The following is a 22,316-nucleotide window of genomic DNA, read 5'->3' as shown; positions in this document are numbered from 1 at the left end:
AAAAAAGTCATGTGGTCCGATGAATCACGTTTCCAGTTGCATCATGCAGATGGCAGAGTGAGAATTTGGCGGGAACAGCATGAAAGCATGCACCCCACATGCATGAGTACAACCCTTCAAGCTGGTGGGGGAAGTGTTATGGTTTGGGGCATGTTTTCCTGGCATGATTTGGGCCCTTTAATTCGTGTGGAACAACGTCTGAATAGCACAACATACCAAAGTATTGTTGCTGATCAAGTTCATCCTATCATGTTGATGGCGTATTCCAATGGAGATGGCTTCTTCCAACAAGACAATGCACCATGCCACGGTGCTCGTATTGTGCAGGAGTGGTTTCAAGAACATGAGGGAGACTTTACCTTGCTTAGGTGGCCCCCACAATCACCAGATCTCAATCCAATTGAGCATTTGTGGGACGAAGTTGAAAGAGCCATCAGGCAGCTGGTTCCACTACCATCAAATCTCACAGAACTGGACAGTGCTATTCATCAGGCAGGGTGTCAGATTCCTCGCATCACCTTTCAACATCTTGTGGAGTCAATGCCAAGAACAATGGGCGCAGTATTGAAGGCAAAAAGGTGGCCCAACGAAGTACTGATGGGGTGGTCTTAATAATCTGGCGTGTGTATGTATGTATGTATGTATGTATGTATGTGTGTGTGTATGTATGTGTGTGTGTGTATGTATGTGTGTGTGTATGTATGTGTGTGTGTATGTATGTGTGTGTGTATGTATGTGTGTATGTATATACACATACTGCAAATGGTTTTAATTATTTTTTTATTTTACTTTTTTTAATTTGTAATTTAATTTAATAATTTTTTTTGCTAAAAGCATTCGGAGGTGACAGACTCTCTTAATGAGCCTAACCACCAATACAGAAGGTCCAGCACATGTGTGCTCTATCTTCTGTAAAGCTCCACTTGCGGCAGCTGACACAGGAGTGCTGCGAGTACAGCGGATCACAGAGCAGAGAATGTTCCCAGCTCTGCCCCCCGCTCTCCATCCTGAGAGCATTTGCCATGGTTCAGGGTTACCCAGAAGAGCAGGGGACCCCGAAAACCACGACACAGAGGGAGGTGGCCGGCGGGGGGACAGACCATAGCGTGGGTGGGTGGGGAACAGACAAGCAGACTGATTTCAGCGGCTGCATTGCCGCTAAAATCACTTGTACAAAACTGCTCCCCCGCTCTACATTTAGCCCTGCTTGCCCGAAGCAGGGCTCAATGTAGAAAAACTACCTGCCGCCACCCGGAACTGCATGTCTCAAGAGCCGGGCTATAGAAATTCCACACCTCTGGTCTCAGGATAAAAAAATCGGGGTTACTGAAAGATTATGGCTGTTCTATTTTCTGTAGATAAATCAGAAACTGCACCCACTTACTTCATCTTCAACAATTGCTCTCCTCTGTGCAGTCCAACTGTAATCCGGGTAATGTGCAATGGTAGTCGCACTACCAAAGTCACACAATTTAATTGTTCCTTGGTTACTCACTAGTAAATTTTCTACCTGCATGAAAAAATTTTTTACAAAATAAAAACCCATCAGAAAACTTATGATGCACATTTTATGTCAATTAAAGCAAGCTTTGCTGCCTTGGCAAAAAGCTGAATAATACACCTACCCCTGGATACTAGACCGTTTCTATCAAACAACCTGAAAACATCTGACTAAATCGATACCTAATTTTGTCAACATAAAACTCCAAGAATCACCAGGTGGCAGAGCAGACAAGACGTGTTCACAATATAAAACAATCCCTACAGTGCTCATAATTTCCATACCAAGCCCTTCCAGGCTCCTTGTTATACAGTTTTGTGGACATTTAGGAGTCAAAATCTAAGGATAGAAAGAGGGAGTAGCAGTTTATTAAAACATAACTAAACCTAAGAACAAAAATGTAATTTATCACATGAACAGAAGGTAGAATTGTTTTAAAGGGAATCTGTTATAAGAGATCAATGGAGGCCATCATTGTTGACCTCTACCTTAGAAAAAGGTTATTTTCCTTGCTGTCCTTCTGATGCTTACACCTAAATGATGATTGGATTAGTTAACCCAGAACAGGTACAAAAATAGGCAATTCTGGCACTTTTGACACTCATTTATACCATATGTGTTCAGGGTCTTAAAAGTACTGATGCCAGACAATTAGGCATCTAACATTTTCAAAAACAGACCTGGAATGGCAGCCCTTATACTTGTGTCAGTACAGAGTTACTTAAAAGGAGAACTATGAGATGAGTGATTTCCACTCACCTCATAGTTCTAGCCGACCTGTGACAATGAGACTGTCACAGGTCGGCTCAGTAGATCTGGAGGTGAGCGAACACATTCCAGGTTCGCTCACCTTCCGATCCGGTCACGGCTATCTGCCGTGACAGGGGGAGGGGCTGGATTCGCCTCTCCCCGCTCCGATCTGCCAGCGCTGACTGGCGGAACGGACGGGGGAGGGGGCGGGTACAGCTGGCTCTGCCTCTAGATAGGCAGAGCCAGCTGTCACTCACGCAGCTGGGCGGATCCCGTCATCTACGTCGGGATCCGCTCTGGCTGCCGCGTCTCAGTATTCCGCGAGCTGTAGCTAGCGGTATACTGAGCTTAGGGTAACGGGAGGACGCTAGTTTGTGTCATCCCGTGACCCTAAGGAGAACTATGGGGGAAAACACTGACCCCATAGTTCTCCTTTAAAGGCCAGTGTGGGTGACACGTAGGGATGTTCAGATACCAGTGCCAATACGTGGCATTTTCACAGGAACTACTAGGGTTGCAGCTGGGACCTGGCTCTGGCGCTCCACTACTGTCCTGAAATCATTAAATCAGTATTGTTTTAGAAAAACGGTTACATGACACATTTTTGTTTAGCATCAGTACTTGTGTCTGTAAGTACTTGGACAAGTATCAGTACTTGCAAAAAAATAATAATTGTATATTTATTTATATATTAAAACAAAATAAATAGCTCTGCTGCCTTGATCAAATACGAAGCAGACTGTGATGACTTACTTCCTGGACAGAAAATAGGTGCCGTGTGACTGTCATAAGAGAACCTAGAGAAACTAGTCAGCCAATACATGGAATTAAAAGGACAACAGAAAAAAATAAAGGGGAAGGGCAAATTAGTTAAAAAGGTGCACATCGGGAGTATCCAAACTTTGGCCCTTCAGCTGTGGTGAAACCACAAATTCCTACATGCATCTGCTTCTGGAAGTCATGCCTGTGGATATCAGAGTCTTACAATGCCTTATAGGATTTGTAGTTTCATCACATTTGAAGGGCCCCTTTGGCTACCCCTGGTATACATACATCTAAATATCTATTAAACTTATTTGTCTAAAGTTCTGCTTTAAATGACTGTGGTGGGGCATCAAAGGGTATAACTGTCTGAAGAAACCTAAGACATTGCTGTTATCTACTAACACTTTTACTGCATAACTGAAGCAGTGAAGCAACTGTTCAGCACTACCGCCCAACATGCAGATTCTGAAAATATTTCGCAAAACAGCCAAAGCAGCATCCACCCGAACTCTGTCATGGGCAAATGGAAGGCTGTTCTGGCAGGCAAACTTCCAAAACTTCTAGGAAGAAAAAAAGCAAAGCAACCTCCCAGTCCCAGTTGCATCCCATCTTCAGGGTTCATGCCTGCCTCATGTTCCACATTAGCCCCCAAAAGTTGCGGATTTAAAAATACATATTTATTTATTTTTGCAATGAAGATCAAAGTCATTGTAAAAAAACTTTGCCTAACAGAAGTACATACAGGGACTAAGTCAATTTAACATTTTACCTTGAGATCCCGATGAATTAGTGGTGGTTTCTGCTTGTGCATATGCTGAACTGCCCGACAGGTCTGATAAAAAATCTTCAGGATGGTATCACAGGACAGTGGTCCCTTACTTTCAGCTCTGTTCAAGAATTCCACAAGTTGACCTGAAGTAAAATGAAAGTAACAAAAATAATAAAAACAACAGAGGGGAACAAAGTGAACCTATTCTTTACCATGCATGGCAAACTTAAAGTGGAAGTAAATGCTCGTTTTTTTTGTTTTTCTTTTTTACATATGTCTACTGCTAGCAAGCAGTAAAGCGTGACCCAACAAAAAAAAAAAAAAAAAAAAATAAAAAAGAAGAAGAAAAAAAAAGGAGAAGTGCAGTGTGGCCAAACAATACATTTACCCGTGTCTGTGCCGCTCGCTCCCGGCTCCAGAACACAGCTTCCCCAAATGCCTTTGCAGGAGATGATATAAGTGGGCGCATGTGCACTTGATATTACCGGAGGGGAGGAGAAGACAATGGCAGTGAATGTAAGCATGCCGGACACACTCTGTGGGACACAGGAAGAAATAGGAGGCACCGCAGGATCAAAGAGCGGCACCAGTGCTGAAGGGACAGTTCGAAACGACTGGAAGGAAGAAGTTCACATCGAGAGGCATCACATAAAGGGAAGTCCTAACAGAAGCATTAGGGGGGTCAGAGAAAAAGAGCCCCACAAACAGAGCCTTTAGTGTCACTTAAACTGCTTCCTTCCACATTATTCCTGGGCATGAGAACAGGCGACTCACTCCCCTTCCTCCTACATACGGATAGATACTTGGTAAGTGGCTGCTCAGGCACCCAGTGTTGTGATATGGGGGTGGGGAGAGGGTGTTCAGTCCTGTGGAACCCCAAGTATCGTGTCAAAATCCAAAAACAAAAATGTTATATATCCAAGCTTACAGTGCCTAGATGTGGTAGCATTAGTTTTCCTTGTTTAGGCCTCCCTCTATGTTTACCCGATGACACAGTATAACACTTCCTGTACTGTGATAATACTTAATGTACTATATCTTTGGAAGAACAGTGTTTTCACCCTAGGCTGCTCGCTCCTTATTTGAAATACAGAACAACCCTCTCTCTTCATCTACATGACATACATGTAAATACTTCCATTTCAATTGTACAACTGAAATTGTAAAAAAACTAGTCACCAGTATTGCATGTAGTGCCCATGCAGCTGATCTTTTCCTGATTATCAACTAACCCTGCCTTGTTCTGCACCGTGTCTCTGTGTAAGAAGCAGATAAAGTAGAGGCAGAGCTTTGCTTCCTCGTGTCAGAGCATCCAGCAAGGAGAACAGGGAGCAGCACAATGGTGCATTCACCAAATCTCACAAGACTAACAGGGGCAGCAATGGCTTACATCTCACACTGCAGATATACAGTTATGCACAAAAAGTACCAAGGCACCTTCACATAATAGGAATTGTACTGCTATTTTTTCAGGATGAGTTCCTGACAAAAAGGAACATTTTTAAGGGTGCTTCTTAGATTACTTGTGCCTATCTAGATTGTCATGCAACACAACAACCTTCACTTTGAGTTCAGGTCCACTGTGTGTGTGTTCATAAGTTAGCACTTCAGAAGGTAAAACGGCAACAGATCTGAGGATGGGTAGATGTCTTATTGGCAGTTGTTCTCACCAAAAAAGTCACCTTATCTAGACTTCTTTGCAGACTCTAAGGCTACATTTACACGCAGCTATAATGTGCATGCTGGGGATAATGTGGCAAGAGCCTGCGGATTCTTACAGCAGGAATCCTAGGTGTGTCTGCACAGATACAGCCACTGTACCCATTCAAGTGAATGGCAGGCTGATAGGGGACACATCTGTCAGTGGCTGTCCGCATGTAATTGTACATGAAATGATTACCTGTGGTTTGGGATAGCGGATTGTCCCTGGACACAATCTGTCTGCATCTGGGGACAACCATCTATCCCAAACCGCAGGTAATCGATACAGATAAACCTGGGATTCCTACCACAAGAATGTGTAGGTTCTTGCAGTAGGAATCCCCAGCCGCTCATTATAGGCCTCCGCACACTATAGGCCTATGTGAACAGAGCATAAGATATGACTTAAAGAATTATAAACATTTGTTCAATGCCATTTCAGGAAATGCAACAATAGAAACACCTTTTTACTCACCTTTACATAGTTCTGTTAAAAGCAAGAATTCGCCTTGGCCAGTATCCGAATCTTCTTTCCCTATTGAAGCTGCTGAACTAAACTGGACTATGTTAGGATGACCAGATAATTTTTTCTGTTAGCAATATGTTAAGGAACATTAGCAATAATACAGAAACAAAAATGTGCAAACAAGAGATCTATATTTTAGAAACGATTTGCCTCGGATACAAAATAAAAAAAAGGTAATAGGTGTATAAACATAAAACACAAAGTCTATTCAAAATCAAGTATGTGTTGTAGGTCTTAATTATTTATTTTTTTACATAATGCTCCTCAGTAGAAATCCCTATTCCTGGCAGGAAGCTTCAGCTAAAGATCACTGGGCTCTGTGTGAGAGCAACAGTCTCTCTACAACGGTCTTTAGCTGCAGTCGCCTGCCAAAAATAGAATTTTCCTAACTAGGCCTGGCGAAGCTTTATTTAAAGAGTTAACAGTAAAGTATCCCCCAATCAGTTCATATAGGGTTTTGAGGAGAGTACAATCAGGCCTTAAAATTCTGTTTAACAACTCACACATATCCACCACACTAAGGGGTTGATTTATAAAGTTCCTGCGTAGCATACGGTATAGTTTGCATGGCACCACCACTAGATGGTGCTGGAGAGCACAGTAATTTCCTATGCTCCTTGGCTCCATCTAGTAGCGGTAGTGCCATGCGAATGGCATTCACCTAGATATATACTAGGTGGAAGCTTTATAAATCAGCCCCCAAGTATCCAGTTAATGGCACAAAAGAAGACTATTTCAGTTCTATTTACTGTTTCCCTTTAGAATTTCCAACCTATTCATTGGGCTTAGAATTTGCAAAGCCATACTGGGAACTTTCCTCTCTTAAGCTGCTCAAACTTCTAGCTGTGTGTGGCCCTGTCTGCACTACTCTGTTCAACAAAAGTACATTTTCCAATTGTTGGTCGAATAGTGACTGCAGCCAATCAGCTGTAGTCACTGCACAGGTATTGCAAACAGCCGCGGGCAACGGCTGCCAGAATTCAAAAGCCGGCAGGAGAGATTGCTCCAACCTGAACGTGAAAAAAATACCAAGCGTACGGTGTGTCCAGCATTACTCAGCCTACGTTCCTCTCCAGCAAGACCCCACCAAACATCTTCACTACCAGGCCTCAGTGCCAAAGACATTATGCAATGGTCTGCACAACAGAACCTTTCTGATATGAAATGTTTTTGTCTGAACTCTCATTTGCAGTTTAGTGCTAGCGCTAAAACGCAACTTCTAGTGTGCCACAGGAGTTACTTGTCTCCTCAATGTGCTTTAGTTCTGAACAGGTCTGCTGCAAATGATAAAACCACAAGTGGGTGATAGGCTTTACTGTGCAAAGTAAAGATAACTGAATTTCTGTTCTACCAGTATTTGTTACCTGCTGTGGATGTTTGGCTCCGTTCTTTTCGATTTCAATACTTTTAAAGAACAAGAAAGTGTAACAAATGGTATATCACAACATGAGAGCCCTATACAAAAGAGGGGTGACCAGGTAAGAAAGTGAAGTTCGTTCAGAAAGAGAATGAGTGAGGAAAAGCATAGAAAAAGAAATAGTGGGCAAGTGGACCAGCATGGTTGTTAGAAGACATGACAGAGGGGGGAGGGCCAGACATCCTGACCCTCAAGGGAGGGAGGGGATTCATCATAGCTATTGTAGATGGGCAAGAACCATGACAGAGATGGGGGAGGGGGTATATGATATCCACGGGTCCCAGGTGCTCAAAAACGTTTTGTGCTTATCATCTAGAATGCTTGTTAAAACGTTCATTAATCATATTATCTACACTTTGCTTGACCTTCCGAAAGGGGATGACCAGTTTCTGCCAATTCCTGACCATAGTTAATGGGGCAGCATGAAGAATTAGATGAGCCAAGGACTGTTGGGGTTTGGTCAGAACTGTTATAGGAGCATTTAAAAAGGCTATCCATGAATCCCCGACAGTGTAGTTGCCAAATAACGTTTTGAAAAAGGATTTGTATTTCTGTCCATCCTGACATCTACCGCCTCTGCCATACAGTGCAGCCCTGTCTGGCAGGGCAGAACACCAGATTTTTTTTCTGCTGTATTTATGTAACACTTACAGGTCTTGTCCGTCGCCTGCCTGTGACAAGACACAAGCAGATTGATGAGTGTATTGCTCACCCTGCTCTCTCCTATCAGCATGCTTGATGTTGCAGCATGACTGATTGGCTCCATATGCTGCTTCTTGCTCTCCCAGCCTGAGTTCAGATGTGAAGGGGAGATGAATAGGCTGATACCAAGTCAAATTCTGGTACTTGCACTGCTTGCAATAAAATAAAAAAGCCAATGTATTGATAATTACAGGGCTGCATAAATTTGTGGCTTTTATAAATGCCTGGTATATAGCCGATTGATCTACAAATATGAGTATAACAAGCTGGCCTTTAAGTGTAAACTATATAGAAATGTCTAAAAGTAATTGTATTACAGCTATAATACTATCAAATACATGTCCATTCATGAATGGTGTAAGTGGGTGCAGGTTGTTGACTTGACATTTTGTGCACAGGAAATGCTACATATAAGACATTTAAAGGGCAAGTTCACTTTCTCTCAGCCAACGCCCCCCAGAACTGGTGTACAGTCTGATACACCATACTTGACAGTCCTGTGGTATGTAAAGAGCATAAGGCTTGCAAACAGCGAACACTCATTGGTCAGCACAATCATATGACCGAGGAATGCTTCCGAGTCAGGGACCAGGTCCTAGAAGTAAGAGCTTATTATTGGTCAGTGTGGTCATGTGACTGTACTGGGTAATAAGTGCTCGCCATTTACTGGCATTATATTCTTTACATGCTGCACAGCTGTGACTGTAAACCGGCTGGTGGGGGAATCACACATGTATGTGCAGCAGGAGCCAGGAGAGGTGGTGGGGTGGTATCAGTAAGCCCAATTTCTCACATTTTTGGTGAATTGGTGACAAAGTGAACTTACGCTTTTAATAGCCATTTTGTGTACCAATGCAGTATAGGATAAATGTTATGTTTGATTAGATAATTATAAAAGCAAAAGCGGAGGACAGAGGAGGGACAAAGAGTCAGTGTGCTTTTACAGTTATTGTATGAAAATATGACAATGCATAGTCATAATTAATATTCCTGTGAATTGATAATTTATATACCTAATCCTCCTTAAAAGGAGAACTATGAGGCGAGTGCTTTTCACTTGCCTCATAGTTCTAGCCGACCGGCTCAGTAGATCGGGAAGTGAGCGAACTATGGGGAAAAGCCTTAACCCCCATAGTTCTCCTTTAAGCCATTGTTCTTTGGCATCAGTATAGCTGGTTAATATTATACTGCCATCTTGTGGTCGTTTTGGTTATTGCACCATATTTTCTGTATTCCCTCCCATTGTGTGGGATGCACTGCCTTCTTGTTAAGAGATGTCTTTTCTGGCATCAAAACGGCTGACTACGACATGGCCACTTATTAATACCGTCTGTTTAATCATCTGCTGCATCCTGTTGTCTGCTGTAACAAACCTGCTGCATTCAATAAAGAGCTTTGTGGATGAAAAGGTATTTGGCGAGTTCAGCTAAGTGATAAGGATTGTCTGCGGTGATTATATCTCCTTATACAGGCCAGGCATAGAGGTCTCAGCAAGGGATAAATCGCTAATACAACAAATCGGAGTCAAAATAGTCAGGAAATCTCAGGCACACATGAAATGGAATAGCACTAAGAAAAGAAAAGCAAAAAAAACCCTGTAAAAGGTAGTTTTAGGGAAATGGTGGAGAGCTGGTTGGCGAATGCAGCTCATAAGCATCCTTCTACAGCTTACAGAGCTACTTATTCTTCTGCAACTGATCCCTAGATCAGGGGTTCCCAACCTGGGCTGCTTGCAAGGAGTGTGAGATTGAATTTTTCTTTTTGGTCTCCCTTTCTGATGAGTCACGAGTTATCACTCAGCCAGCTGCCAGTGTGCCTTCAGCAGTGGTAGTAGGTGGCTGTGTTGCATAGATAGTAGTCTTGTTGTTTACTCAAAAAAGGAGAAAATAAAAAAGGAAATTTACATATAAGAACAGATTGTCAGAGTAATGCTTTAAAAAAATCACTACAATGCAACTGGCAATCAATGTATACAGTTTCACTCATAATGCACAATCACGAGAGTCTGTTAAGTATTTAACTCCTCGGCTCACGTTCGGACCTTCCCTTTTTTCCACCCCTGGTGCTGCGGAACACCACGCTGTCTAGATATAACTTGTCCACGTTCCAGGGCCTTTTGCCCCCCATTTTAGCCAACCCGGGTTTCCGCGCAGGGTGTGGAGTTCCTACCTTTTTGTGCTGGAAGGCCCCCGAACCATGTTACATATTCCAAAGTTTGTCAGGAAGTGCCCTACAACCACTAACATCATTGTTTAGCCCCAATCCGCCCCCGCGTCCCCTGGTTGGCCTACCATCAGCCCTGACCCTTTGTGAACTCGTTGTCAGCGTCCGGCAACCTCTATCGGCCCCTCATCCCATTTGAGAGTTGGTGTGCCTCGGCTCTACCGATCCCACGTCCTGTTTCAACGTTCCATCACTCTTTGATCTCCACGACCAGTGAGGCTTCCCTGTACTTCTTCTCGGCCTGGGAACAGGAACTAGCGATTGTCCTATCCGAAGATGACTGTCGCAAATGCCTTTGCTTCACACACACACTCTGTATGTCCACGTATGCACAGGAACTTAACTTCAAGCTGTTGACCAGGTGGTATAGGTCAGGATGCATCAGATTTCCCCAGCGCATCCAGACACCTGCTGGAGATGCCAAGCTGAACTTGGCACGCTGGCCCACATATGGTGGAGCTGCCCTCTGCTTCTGCCCTTTTGGCGAGCTGTCTCACACGTCTACTCCAGAATCACCTCCGTCGAAATACACAGCATGCCTAAAACGGCTTTACTTCGGTCTTCCAGGGCTCTATCTCCAAGGTGAAGAAATCTCTGCCGAGATTTTTTTCCCCTGGATTTTGTTCTTGGATTCTGAGGAGTTTCGGTCTCTGCGGTGAGTTCATATCAGTACCCACAGTACCCCAGCGGCTATGGGAGTGTTTCTGTGGACTGCTTGGCTGTTGCCTCCCTACAAACTGAGGCGGAGAGCGGACATTCCCTCCCCTACCTTTTTTCTTTCCCATGCTCCTTTATTCGGCTTTTTGCCCCCCCTCTCCCCCTTCCTACTCGTGTCTCCTCTACACCCCTCCTTCTTTCTCCCTGTTTGTCTGTTGTAAATGCCCTTGTCCGGCCAAATAAATGCCTGCCTCATTGCCATAGACTTCCTTGTATACAATGGGAACTTAGGAGCATGGGGTATACAGGAGGTAACGTTCGCCCTCAAGTATATTCTAGTCTACCGCTGTCCAAGTTGAAAGGGAAGTTAACTCCTTTGTGGGTGTGTGTTTATTTCTCCGTATTCTGGTAGCCCAATCTATTTATTGAAGGCCAATTGATTACCCAGCAGTATTGGATGTGGTTCAATTTGACCTTAAAACGAAAATCCTAAATTAGACTTCTTCCTATTCAAATGAGATATTACTTTGTAGGGGGTGCAAACATTAAATTAAACATTTTCTAAATGTGCGAGGCAAAGAAAAGGTTCTCACTGTCGTGTGTATCAACTCTGTGGAAATGTATTTTAATTTGTTCTGTGAAAACTTTTGCGATTAACAATAATGCTTCCATTTCAAACTAATTGTTTCACAAAAGGAAATGTATACATAAATGTTATACTTACAGTGATATATATCTTAAACAGTAATTCACATAATAAAAAGGATACCATAAAACAGATCTCCTGAATAATTGCCTTATTCTTTTCTTCTTCATTGGAAAGCAATCGCTGCAAATTATATAAATATTTTTTTAAATTCTTCTAACAGTAGCCACATACACAGCAGCAAATTAAGATGCAGGAAAACACATGTCATGTAACAACTAGTAAAAGCGGAAGGTTGGCTGAGAGTCACAATTTGTTCTTGATTGCCTATACTAGGCCTGTCAAGCAGAACTCCTTTCACTCCACGCTGGCAGCAAGCACATTCCAGGCACTTTATGCATTGCTGGTTCGGGACAGAGAATAGCTAAAGCTAGACATTAATGATTTGCAAGATGTGATGAATAAAAGCAAAAACAGTATTTGTATGTACAGTAGCTGCAATTGTTGGATTGCAGTAGCTTTGTAGGCTGCCTACAATTGCCTTTCTGCAGCAACAAAAAACCGTAGGTACCAAAATATGAACAACAGCTAGAGTATAGCAACTATTTATGTCCTGAAAGTTGATGCCAGTGCACAATGTGTGCTTTGTAATCTGACTGCTGGACACTCCCACAATGATTTAGCAGTCTCAGGAGCCATTATGTCAATGCACACTAACAAATGCATTTACATATAACAATATAAAGCATTATTTCAAGAAATTAGTGAAGCCAAATTAGTGTAACCAGGAAATATTGCAGCTCTGACTGTAATGTACTCAGGCTGTTTTTTTTCTTTATTTTAACCCCTTAAGGATCAAACTTCAGATGCTTGTCTTTCAGTTAAAGGAGAGCTATGAAGCAAGTGATTTCCACTCATCCTCATAGTTAGAACCGAACCTATAACAAAGAAGCTGTCACACATGGGTGGAGGAACGAACGGGGGAGGGAGCAGGCACAGCTGGCTCTGCCTCTAGATAGGCAGAGCCAGCTGTCACTCGCGCAGCTTGGTGGATTCAGACAATATTGTCGGGATCCGTCCCGGCTGCAGGGCTCTCAGTATATCGCCGGCTAGCTTTGGGTCACGGGTGGAGGTTATAGTTTATGTCCTCCGTGACCCTAAAGAGAACTATGGGGAAAAACACCATAGTTCTCTTTAAAGGACCAAAGCAATTTTTGCTATGCGTGTGTTCAACCGCAATTTCTATCTTTTTCATTTATTGCGCCAACACATATTATCTACCGTTTTATAAAAGACAAAAAGGGCTTTCATTTGACATGACATATACACGTATTCAAAAACACAAAAAACATTTCACAGCTTTGGCGATAATGTGTACATGCTTAGTGCAGCTTAAGAAAAGTAACCCAAAATAAACTAATTTATTTGTCCCTATTTATAGATTATACATCCTATGGCTAGGATTTCAGGTTTTTTTGGGGTGGTTATAGGTCACAATTTCAGCATGGAACAATTGTAGAACTTTTTATGCTTGTCTTCAAAGTTTAATAGCCATAACAGAAAACAAAATCGCCACACAAAAGTATATATTTAGATAGTAGACATCACAGGCTATTTACCTAAGGGTATTTTGGCACTTCTGATGTAGCCATGACTGAAGCTTAACCCCTTAAGGACCCATGACAGAATGAGTCTGTCATGGGTCCTTATGATGGAATAATTCTGTCATTAGTCCTTAGGTCACCTCAGATTTTTTAACATAAACCAATACTGTAAATGTGCGCCTTACTGTAATGCATGGTAGTTTCCCTTCTCTTTGCTGCTCTTCCTTTTAAATCCTCATGTCTTCTCATGCTTGGTGAGAACTTCCCTTTGCAGCTGAGTGCCTCTTCCTGTAGTGCTGGCTCAGGTTACAAACCTATACACAGACACCATATATCCATTCCTGAGACAAGGCAGTCTGCTGCAAAACAGAAGTTTTGCCCAGCAGGAGAAGACATGAGGATTTAAAAGGAAGAGCAGCAAAGAGAAGGGAAACAACGATGGATTACAGTAAGGCACACATTACAGTATTGTTTTAGGTTAAAAAATCTGGAGGGTTTAATGTCACTTTAAGGGGTTTAAACAGCAGAGTGCTGCTGCAGCTGTTAAAACCCCCCCAAAAACCCTATGTTGGCAGCAGTAGGAGAGTCTGTCGGTTTGCTTCAATGCTCCGTTTTAGTGGATAGGCTAGTGCGTTGTGGCAGCTCTGGTAGTGTGTGGTGTATTGCACACTGCCAGAACTGTTACTAGCACAGGGTTCTTTAACCCTTGATGTCACACTTCCTTTTTTTTTTTTTTTTTTAATCAAAATTACTGCATTATAAAGCCTTACTGCTTTATAGTGTAAGGTTAAGAGGGTTCAATTGGCCTTTAACCTGAATTCTAAATAATCTATAGCAGCCAGACTTAACAGAATTTTGTGTGGGTCTGATTTCTAAAGCCGATGCAGTATATTGCTGTTTAAAGTCTTATATCCAAGACCGATCTACCTCCGACTAGTGGCTGTGAAAAACTGACAATAATAAAATCAAGCTTTCTGTACGTGAAAGACAGTCTGATACGTTTGTGTTGAGTATGCCTCTCCTGTGTTACAAACAGATAAGCAAACATGGCTGAAAGATCACCAACAAATGAAACTGGGTGGTTTGGTGCACTACAACTATGCCCGCATAAAAAAACCAAAGCCTTGAGCACATGCATTTCACAGCTCCATTTTGAATTCTGTCTAAAGCTTTACATCCATCTATACATCTACTAATAAGCTGGGAAAGATCATATTACTAGTTAAAAATAAAGAAACTTGCCATGTATTGTCCCATTGTGCCGCGCCCCCCCCCAAAAAGTTAATTTACACAAAAGACACTCAAACAACAAAAGTCATGCTTTTGCAAAAATTAAAACAGATTCATTACCTTCAATGCATACTCTTTTCCATTGGTAACATCCTGCGCTTCATAGACGAATGCAAATCCTCCTAAAAAAATAAAAAATAGATATATAAGAGTGAATGTAAATGCCTGGTTTACATATACTATAGTCACTTGGGTTGAAAAAGGGCATTTTCATCAGCCACAAGTCTTTTTGTGCTTTACCGTGTAGAACAGCCAAATCCTACCAGGGATTTCTCCACAATATCACTGAAACCCTACATACAGCATTACTTCCAGTATCTTACCAAATTAAGTTGTAAAATAAATAGAGAGACACTGCATATACTGCATAACACTGCCTTAGGCCACTTTTGCTGTGTAAGCATAAAACAAAAAAACCACAAAACCTGGACCACTATCTATTCCTGAAGTCAATGTGGTCATAGATACTACATAAACTGAAACACAAAACATAACCATCATATGAGAGGCTTCAAGAGACCCTATTGCAAATTAGAAGTTAGAAGAAAAAAAAAAAAAAAGAAGAAGGTTCCCCTGTAAAGATGAGATGGTATACTTACCTGTGCTGCTGTCCACACTGATGCTATTCACCATCTTTGCTACCGTGCATACAGAATTCTGTTTAACACCCTTGAAGGATTGCCATATTCCTGGTCCCCCGCTGAATGCTGTGGTTCCGTTTCCCAGTCCTATGTCACTTTAAGGCACAATAGTGACATAGGAACCAGTAAAGCATCCAACACCAAAAAGGTCTGAATGCCTACAGAAGACAACAATGTTAGATGATTCTTTCCATGGTCTAGAAAAACATGAGTTGATTACCTGATAACTCTGTTTCCAGGAATCTTCCAGGACAGCCAATGAGAGATGTGTCTCCTGTTGCAGGCAGGCGGAGCCTATCAACCACATTAATTAAAAAAGACTCCTCCTTCTATCCCAAGTCAGTAACCTCTAGGACCGAAGGCTACCCCATGTACTAAAGTATCCCCCCCGTCATCCAACGACGGATGCCCCCTGGATACACACCAAGGGCGGGAATATGCTGTCCTGGAAGATTCCTGGAAACAGAGTTATCAGGTAATCAACTCATGTTTTCCCCAATCATCTTCCAGGACAGCCAATGAGAGGATCAGTGCGGACAAATCTTAACTCTTAGGGTGGGACCACAGCTTGCAGGACTCCTGCCAAATGCCTGGTCTTGTTGAGTCATAAGGTCCAGCATGTAGTGCCTGACGAATGTCTGGAAGCTGGACCACGTGGCTGCTCTGCAGATCTGGTCTGGAGTAGCCCCTGCTCGCTCTGCCCAGGACGTAGCCCATGCTCGAGTCGAGTGTGCCGTGAGTGAACCTGCTAACACCAAGCCCTGTGCCTTGTAAGTCTCAGTTATGGCCATTTTAATCCACCTGGCTATCGTGCTTTTAGTGGCCCTGTTCCCCTTAGTGGGGCCCCCAAAAACAACAAAGAGGCGGGACGACTGCCGCCAAGGTTTTGTAACTCGGAGGTACTCCAAAACGCACCTTCGAACATCAATACCTTGCCATTCCCGTTCCCTAGCAGAGGCCGGGTTAGTGGCAAACGACGGAATGACTACCTCCTGAGTCCTGTGGAAGGTGGAAACCACCTTCGGTAAAAACGCCGGGTCTGGTCGCAAAATAATCCTATCTACCAGGATGGTGCAGTACGGGTCTGCAATGGAAAATGCCTGAATCTCCCTCACTCTCCGTGCAGAAACCAACGCTACCAAGAGGGCTGTTTTTATCGTCAGATGCTGAATGGAACACCCCCCCAGGGGCTCGAAAGGCTGCTTGAGAAACCCTTGTAGCACCACCGAGAGATCCCAGTTTGGCACAACCTTACTCTTCGGGGGTTTCATTCTGACTACCGCTTGCATAAACCTTTTGATGAGAGGCTCCTCCGCCAGTCTAATGTCCATGAAATTAGATAGCGCAGAAACCTGCACTTTCAGAGTACTACAGGAAAGCCCCTTTTCCAGGCCGCCCTGCAGGAAATCCAACACCAATGGTACGGTGGCAACCGCAGGCCTACTTTGACTGCTGTACCAGCTGGAAAACACTTTCCACACTTTTAGGTAGATCGCAGATGTTACCGGCTTTCTACTGTGCAGCAGCATAGATACCACCTGTGCGGATAACCCCTTGTTAATCAACACCTCCCTCTCAGTAGCCATGCAGCTAAATTTAAAGCTTGCACCTGCGGGTGTCTCACCGTGCCCTGCCCCTCCACACACAGCTCCAGGAGGGTCGTGAACCACGGCCGCTTCTGCCAACATAGCGCTATTAGAATTAAAGTCATCCGTTCGCCCCTGAGCTTCCGAAGCACATTCGGGATTAACTGCAGTGGAGGAAATGCGTAACCTAGACTGAACCTCCAGGGGTGCACCAAAGCGTCCACCCCTAGGGCTCCGTCGTTCCTGGAGAGGGAAAAAAATTGTTCCACCTGCCCCACAAGCTGGTGATCCATGCAAACGTTCAGAGCCCACTCTGACCTGTGCAGCTCCGTCCTGCTGAGTGAGTCTACCAGCTCGTTCAGGCTGCCGTTGATATGCCTCGCCGTCAGGGAGAGGAGGTTGCGCTCTGCCCAAGTCAGAATATTCGTCGCAAACGCGTGCCCCGCCTGTTTATGTAGGCCACTGCCGCGGCATTGTCCGAGGCCACCGCAACATGTTGACCTGCTAAAGTATTCCGAAACTGGCAGAGAGCCAGCTCTATCGCCTTTAGCTCTCTCCAGTTTGACGATTGGAGGCGGCCTGCGTGCTCCCAGGCATCCTGCCAAATGTGCTCCCGGCAGTGGCCACCCCAACCCCAGGCACTGGCATCTGTCGTGACCACTAGTGGTGTTGGCCAACACCATAGTCTGCCGACTGAGAGGTTCCGACAATCCATCCACCACAGCCGGGAATGCTTGATTTCCTCTGTGACGTGGACCACTTTGTCCAAGTCCTCTAGCCGACTTCCCCAAACCCTCAACAGCCAATTCTGCAATGGCCTTGAGTGGAACTGTGCCCAGCTAACAGCTGGGATGGTGGACGTCATGAGACCGACCATTCTCATCACCGACCTGACCGAAGCTGTGCACTGTAACTTCAGTCTCAGCGACTCCTCTACCAATAGAGACACCTTTTCTCCTGGTAATGCAATGGTCATGCCCTGGGTATCGATCCAATAACCCAGAAACTTCACTCTCTGAGCGGGGACCAGTTGTGACTTCTCCCTGTTCACCAACCAACCCAGACTCTCCAAGTGCAGCATAGCCAGCTCCAGTTTTTGTTGGAGCACCAGCTCTGACGGGGCAAAGAACAAAAGGTCGTCCAAATATGGAATAACCCCTACACCCGTATTCTTAGAGGCGCCAGAGCCTCTGCCAGCACTTTGGTAAAGATTTGAGGTGCAGAGGAGAGGCCGAACGGCAGGCTCCTGTACTGGAAGTGCAGGACCCCCGCCGGTCCCCTTACTGCAAACCGCAGTAGGTATTGTGACGACTGTCTCACCGCTATGTGAAAATAGGCGTCTCTCAAATCTATGGTCGCTAGGAAAGATCCTGGGGGCAGCAATTCTCGTATTGAAAAGATCGATTCCATACGGAACCTTTTGTACAGTACTACCTTGTTCAGAGGTTGCAGATTGAGTATCAGTCTGCATTTTCCCAAGGGCTTCATCCTGGAGAAGATGTGAGTAAAACCCCCTCTTCTCCTCTGAAGCCGGTACTCTCATAATGACCCCCTGGTCCAACAGATCCTGAAGGGCCCCCGTCTTTGCCTCTGATCTCCTCTGGTCCTTGGACAGGGAAGTAATCAGAAGCCTGGACGGGGGCCGCTCCGTGAATTCTATTTTGTAGCCGTGCAGTACCAGCTCCAAAATGAATTTGTTGCTGGTCAGCCTCCTCCAGAGTGGGAAGAATTCCCCCAATCTTCCTCCCACCCTGAGCAACCGGTCATTGGGATTTATTGGGCTGCTGAGGGGGGTTAAAGAGGAAATTACCTTTGGACTTTCCCTTTTTAAAAGCCCACGCTTTGGATTGGTCCTGCTTCTTCCCATAGAAGCCCCTTTTGTCTTTGCAGAAATTCTGCCCCCTTTGGCCACGAAAAAACTTCTTCCCCTGCTGCTTGGGCGGCAGTGGGAACCCTTTCTTCTTATCTGCGGATCTATCCAGTAGTGCCTCCAGTTCTTGGCCAAAGAGCAAGTCACCTTTAAAAGGCAATCCGCACAATTTTGCTTTAGAGGCTGCATCCCCAGACCAAGTGTTGAGCCACAATGCTCGTCTGGAGGAGTTGATCAAAGCCGTAGTCCGCGCTGAGTACCTGACTGCTTCAGCCGAGGCATCCGCAATATAAGCGTCAGCCTTACTCCACTCGCCGATTCCCATCCTTTCCCGAGCAAAGCCTCCGCTTTCCTGTCCATTGGGTCTTTCAAAGCCCTCATATCCTCAAAATGACAAGTGGCTTCTGGCTTAGGGCATTTGTCCCAAAGGCCCGCATCCTCCTCCCCAAAGGGGAACCTGCGTTTGTGACCAGCCGAAAAAAACAATTCTCTTTTCCGGGTGCTTCCACTCCTCTTGGATCATGTCCGAGAGGGATTTGTGGACCGGGAAGGTGCGTCCCTTCTTGGTCTGAAGCCCTTTGTACAGTTTGTCATGAACCGAAAGCTCAGTGGACTCCTCTTTAAATACCCAGAGTATCCCCTATGGCTTTCAACAGCTCACCCGTCTCAAATGAAGGAAAAAGGACTTTCGTAGCTTAACTGCTACGAAACTCCCCTTCCGACTCATCGTGATCCTCTGACTCATCCTGAGATCCCGAGGATTCACTGGGCGCTTGCTTGCTCACACAGCTTTCTGCGTAACCCATAGAGCTTCCTTCCCCCGACGTTCCGGGCAAACTAGTATCCACTAGTGTACTCACTGGGGTCTGGAGCGCCGACCTGAAAGACTGAAATGTAGTAACCATTTCATCTCTCATTGAATCTAAAAGCCCCTTAAACATTCCGGCTGACTCTTTTGCAACTATTTTCTCTAAACAACCTTTGCACAAGGGTTTGGACCATGAAGCTGACATTTTTGCATTGCAAGAGGCACACTTCTTCCCTTTTGGGCGAGAGCAACCAGCTTCAGCGAGGGGCTTATCCTCCGTGGCTTTGACCTGTGTAAGACAAGAGTGATGCCATCAGCCAGTGCTCTTCCCCATGCAAACAATGTTTCACAGAGTACTACCCAGCTTGTCCTATAAACAGGCCCCCGATACAAGCAAGGTAAAGGAAGGGGAGAATCTCCAAAAAAAACTTGCCTACCTTAGCGCCCATGCCATGCTCTCCCAGATCTGGAGCAGCAGCACCTGGTCCGGCATCTGTGGGCATCTTGCAGCTCACTGCTGACCACGCTATCGGCCCTCTCCTGACGTCCCCACCGGCCGTATGTGGTCTTGGTCGGGTATGGACGGTGTACAGCTGAAATAGTCGTAGCCGAGCGGCGTCTGCTGTGACCATCTGGGAGCCAAGCTTCTCAGCTCCTTATGCGATCTGGAGTAGGTCCCAACGCATAGCAGGGTAAGGCTCAGCCCTAAGGCAAATAAATATGAGCCCTAAAAATAACAAACATTACGATGTCCCTGTGTAGCCGGCGGAAACACAAAAAAACTGGCTTGGGATAGGAGGAGTCTTTTTATTTAATGTGGTTGATGTGTTTCCTGTTGCAGGCAGGCGGAGCCTATCTCTCATTGGCTGTCCTGGAAGATGACTGGGGAAAACCCAGCATTTGGCGATATCCACAGGTTCCAGACAGCAGCCAGTGTTTGACTACAAAAGGATTTTCCCAAAGCATTAAAGAAGAATTTAAAAAAACATAACAGGTTAAGTGCTTGTTTTTTCTAGGGGGCTCAAATAAAACGGATATACTCACCTGATCCTCAGTTCCACCGGGCTTCTAGTCCAGTCCTCGCAGCCTCTTCTCCCCACCAGAGCTCCGGCTGAAGACTTTTGACATTATGTCTAATGCAGGTCCATTGACTTGCACTAGACATGGGGATGCTGAGGGATATTCCACAGGACCGAAGATCAGGTGAGTAGATCTTTATTTAAAAGAAAATCAATGCAGCCACCAAATCTAAAAGCTAGTAAGCTCCAATCTACATTTTCTTCTTGGGTTTAGTTAGACTTTAGAGAATCATCTTCCCTTCCACCAAGTTCGGAACCGCGGTGCTCTCTTGACCTGAACTACAAGAACTTTGGCAAAAAAAAAACCCTTCACATGCCTGGCTAATGATCCGTATGAAAAACCGGAAAGTGGCTGCTGATGTGTGAAACTGGTCATACACTGATAGATTTTTATACAAAAAAATTTTTATCAGAATATTTGATAATGTCAAACATTACAATGAAGAATGTTGAATGAACAATATTAGGACAACTGTTGGTTAAATGTATATTTTCAGGATCGATATTACAAACAAAATCTCAACATTTTCTGCAAAATATAAAAGAGGAGAGTGAGCCGAGTAAATAAATAACAAATATGTCAAGACTTAAAACTGTGTGCACCCACAAACGAAAAACTATGATACCCAAAATTGTCCATAGGTGATGCTATAAGACATCACAGGTCATCAACTTAAGAGGTAGCCATAAATAATGGGACAATAATGAATAATTTGTCTCATTCCAGCTTGTGTGGCAATACCCAGCATGTGTTTTGGAATTGTTTATGTACACATGTGCTGTATGCACGCGTTTGTGTGCATATAAGCATGTGTGAGGGGTGGAGGGGGGATTATTTGATAAACCTATTTTTTTTACAATTTTTATTATTTTTCACTTGACCTTTGATTGCATGTTTTGATTGACAAGTACTCTTAAATCACTTAACCATCATCACCCTCAGGCAACTCTGATAGAAGACACAACAACCTTAACGCTTGTTCACCTGGCTCTTCATTCCAGAAACTGACAGCTTTGAACCCAAACGTGCTTAGAGTTAAGCGTGTCTGGGTTCATACTGTTAAACAATAGGGCACCTGTATCCGTTCTACAATACAGCCATCAGGCTGCTCTTAACACTCTAAGTAAACAAACTCGTGTCCGCTATTGTGGTCACTGGTTTGTTTATGTTCCACTACTACCACCACCAATGTTAAAGTTACATCAAGTGGCAGTGAAAGTGTTATAGAATGTAGGTCTTCTATTGAGGAACTGCAATCCTTCATAAATAAAATTATCTAAAGCCCATTTCAATACAAGACCTTTAAAGTAAACTTGTGCTTTCCCCATATAGAGCAAAGCAGTGGGCTTGCTTTACCCCCCCCCTTTCCCAACAGCATATACTCTCCTTTCCTTCACTCTGTTCAGCACCGAGAGAAATACCAGATACTTTCTGGTATGGAGGAGCATATGGTGGCACTGGGTAAACCAGCACATGGGAAGACCATAATTCTATGTAATCTATGACATTGGTGACTGGGGGTTTCTTTTTGCCCCCAAAGGAAAGAAGGGAAGACAAGTATAAAAGATCTGTTGAAGTCTCCGTTAAAGTGAACCACTTGTATTAAATTAAAATTTCTCTAAATCACTTCAAGGCCACATGACATTTATAAATGTCATAGATTTCAAGTGGTGAAAACAGCAGTTACCATTTTTCTTCAGCTGGCTTCCAGCTATTCATTGCTGTAAAGCCACCCGATCACATTCACTGGGCTGGCTTCACCCGACACAACAACCCCCCC

The 22,316-nt window shown here is 44.3% G+C and overlaps 1 protein-coding gene across 1 annotated transcript in view; it reads right to left on the bottom strand.

Annotated features, from left to right (window-relative positions):
• Window positions 1-22,316, bottom strand: part of GAK (cyclin G associated kinase) — a 94,800-nt gene that overhangs the window by 69,114 nt on the left and 3,370 nt on the right. The window contains 5 exon segments of the mRNA XM_018569818.1: window positions 1,385-1,510; window positions 3,786-3,928; window positions 5,962-6,076; window positions 11,781-11,840; window positions 14,612-14,673. Of these exon segments, the coding sequence (XP_018425320.1) occupies window positions 1,385-1,510; window positions 3,786-3,928; window positions 5,962-6,076; window positions 11,781-11,840; window positions 14,612-14,673 (506 nt within the window).

Source organism: Nanorana parkeri, unplaced genomic scaffold (assembly GCF_000935625.1).
Source record: "Nanorana parkeri isolate BGI_ZX_2015 unplaced genomic scaffold, ASM93562v1 scaffold1403, whole genome shotgun sequence".
NCBI lineage: Eukaryota > Metazoa > Chordata > Amphibia > Anura > Dicroglossidae > Nanorana > Nanorana parkeri.
Note: the sequence above shows the minus strand (reverse complement) of the source record. Positions and strands in the feature narration are given on the sequence as shown.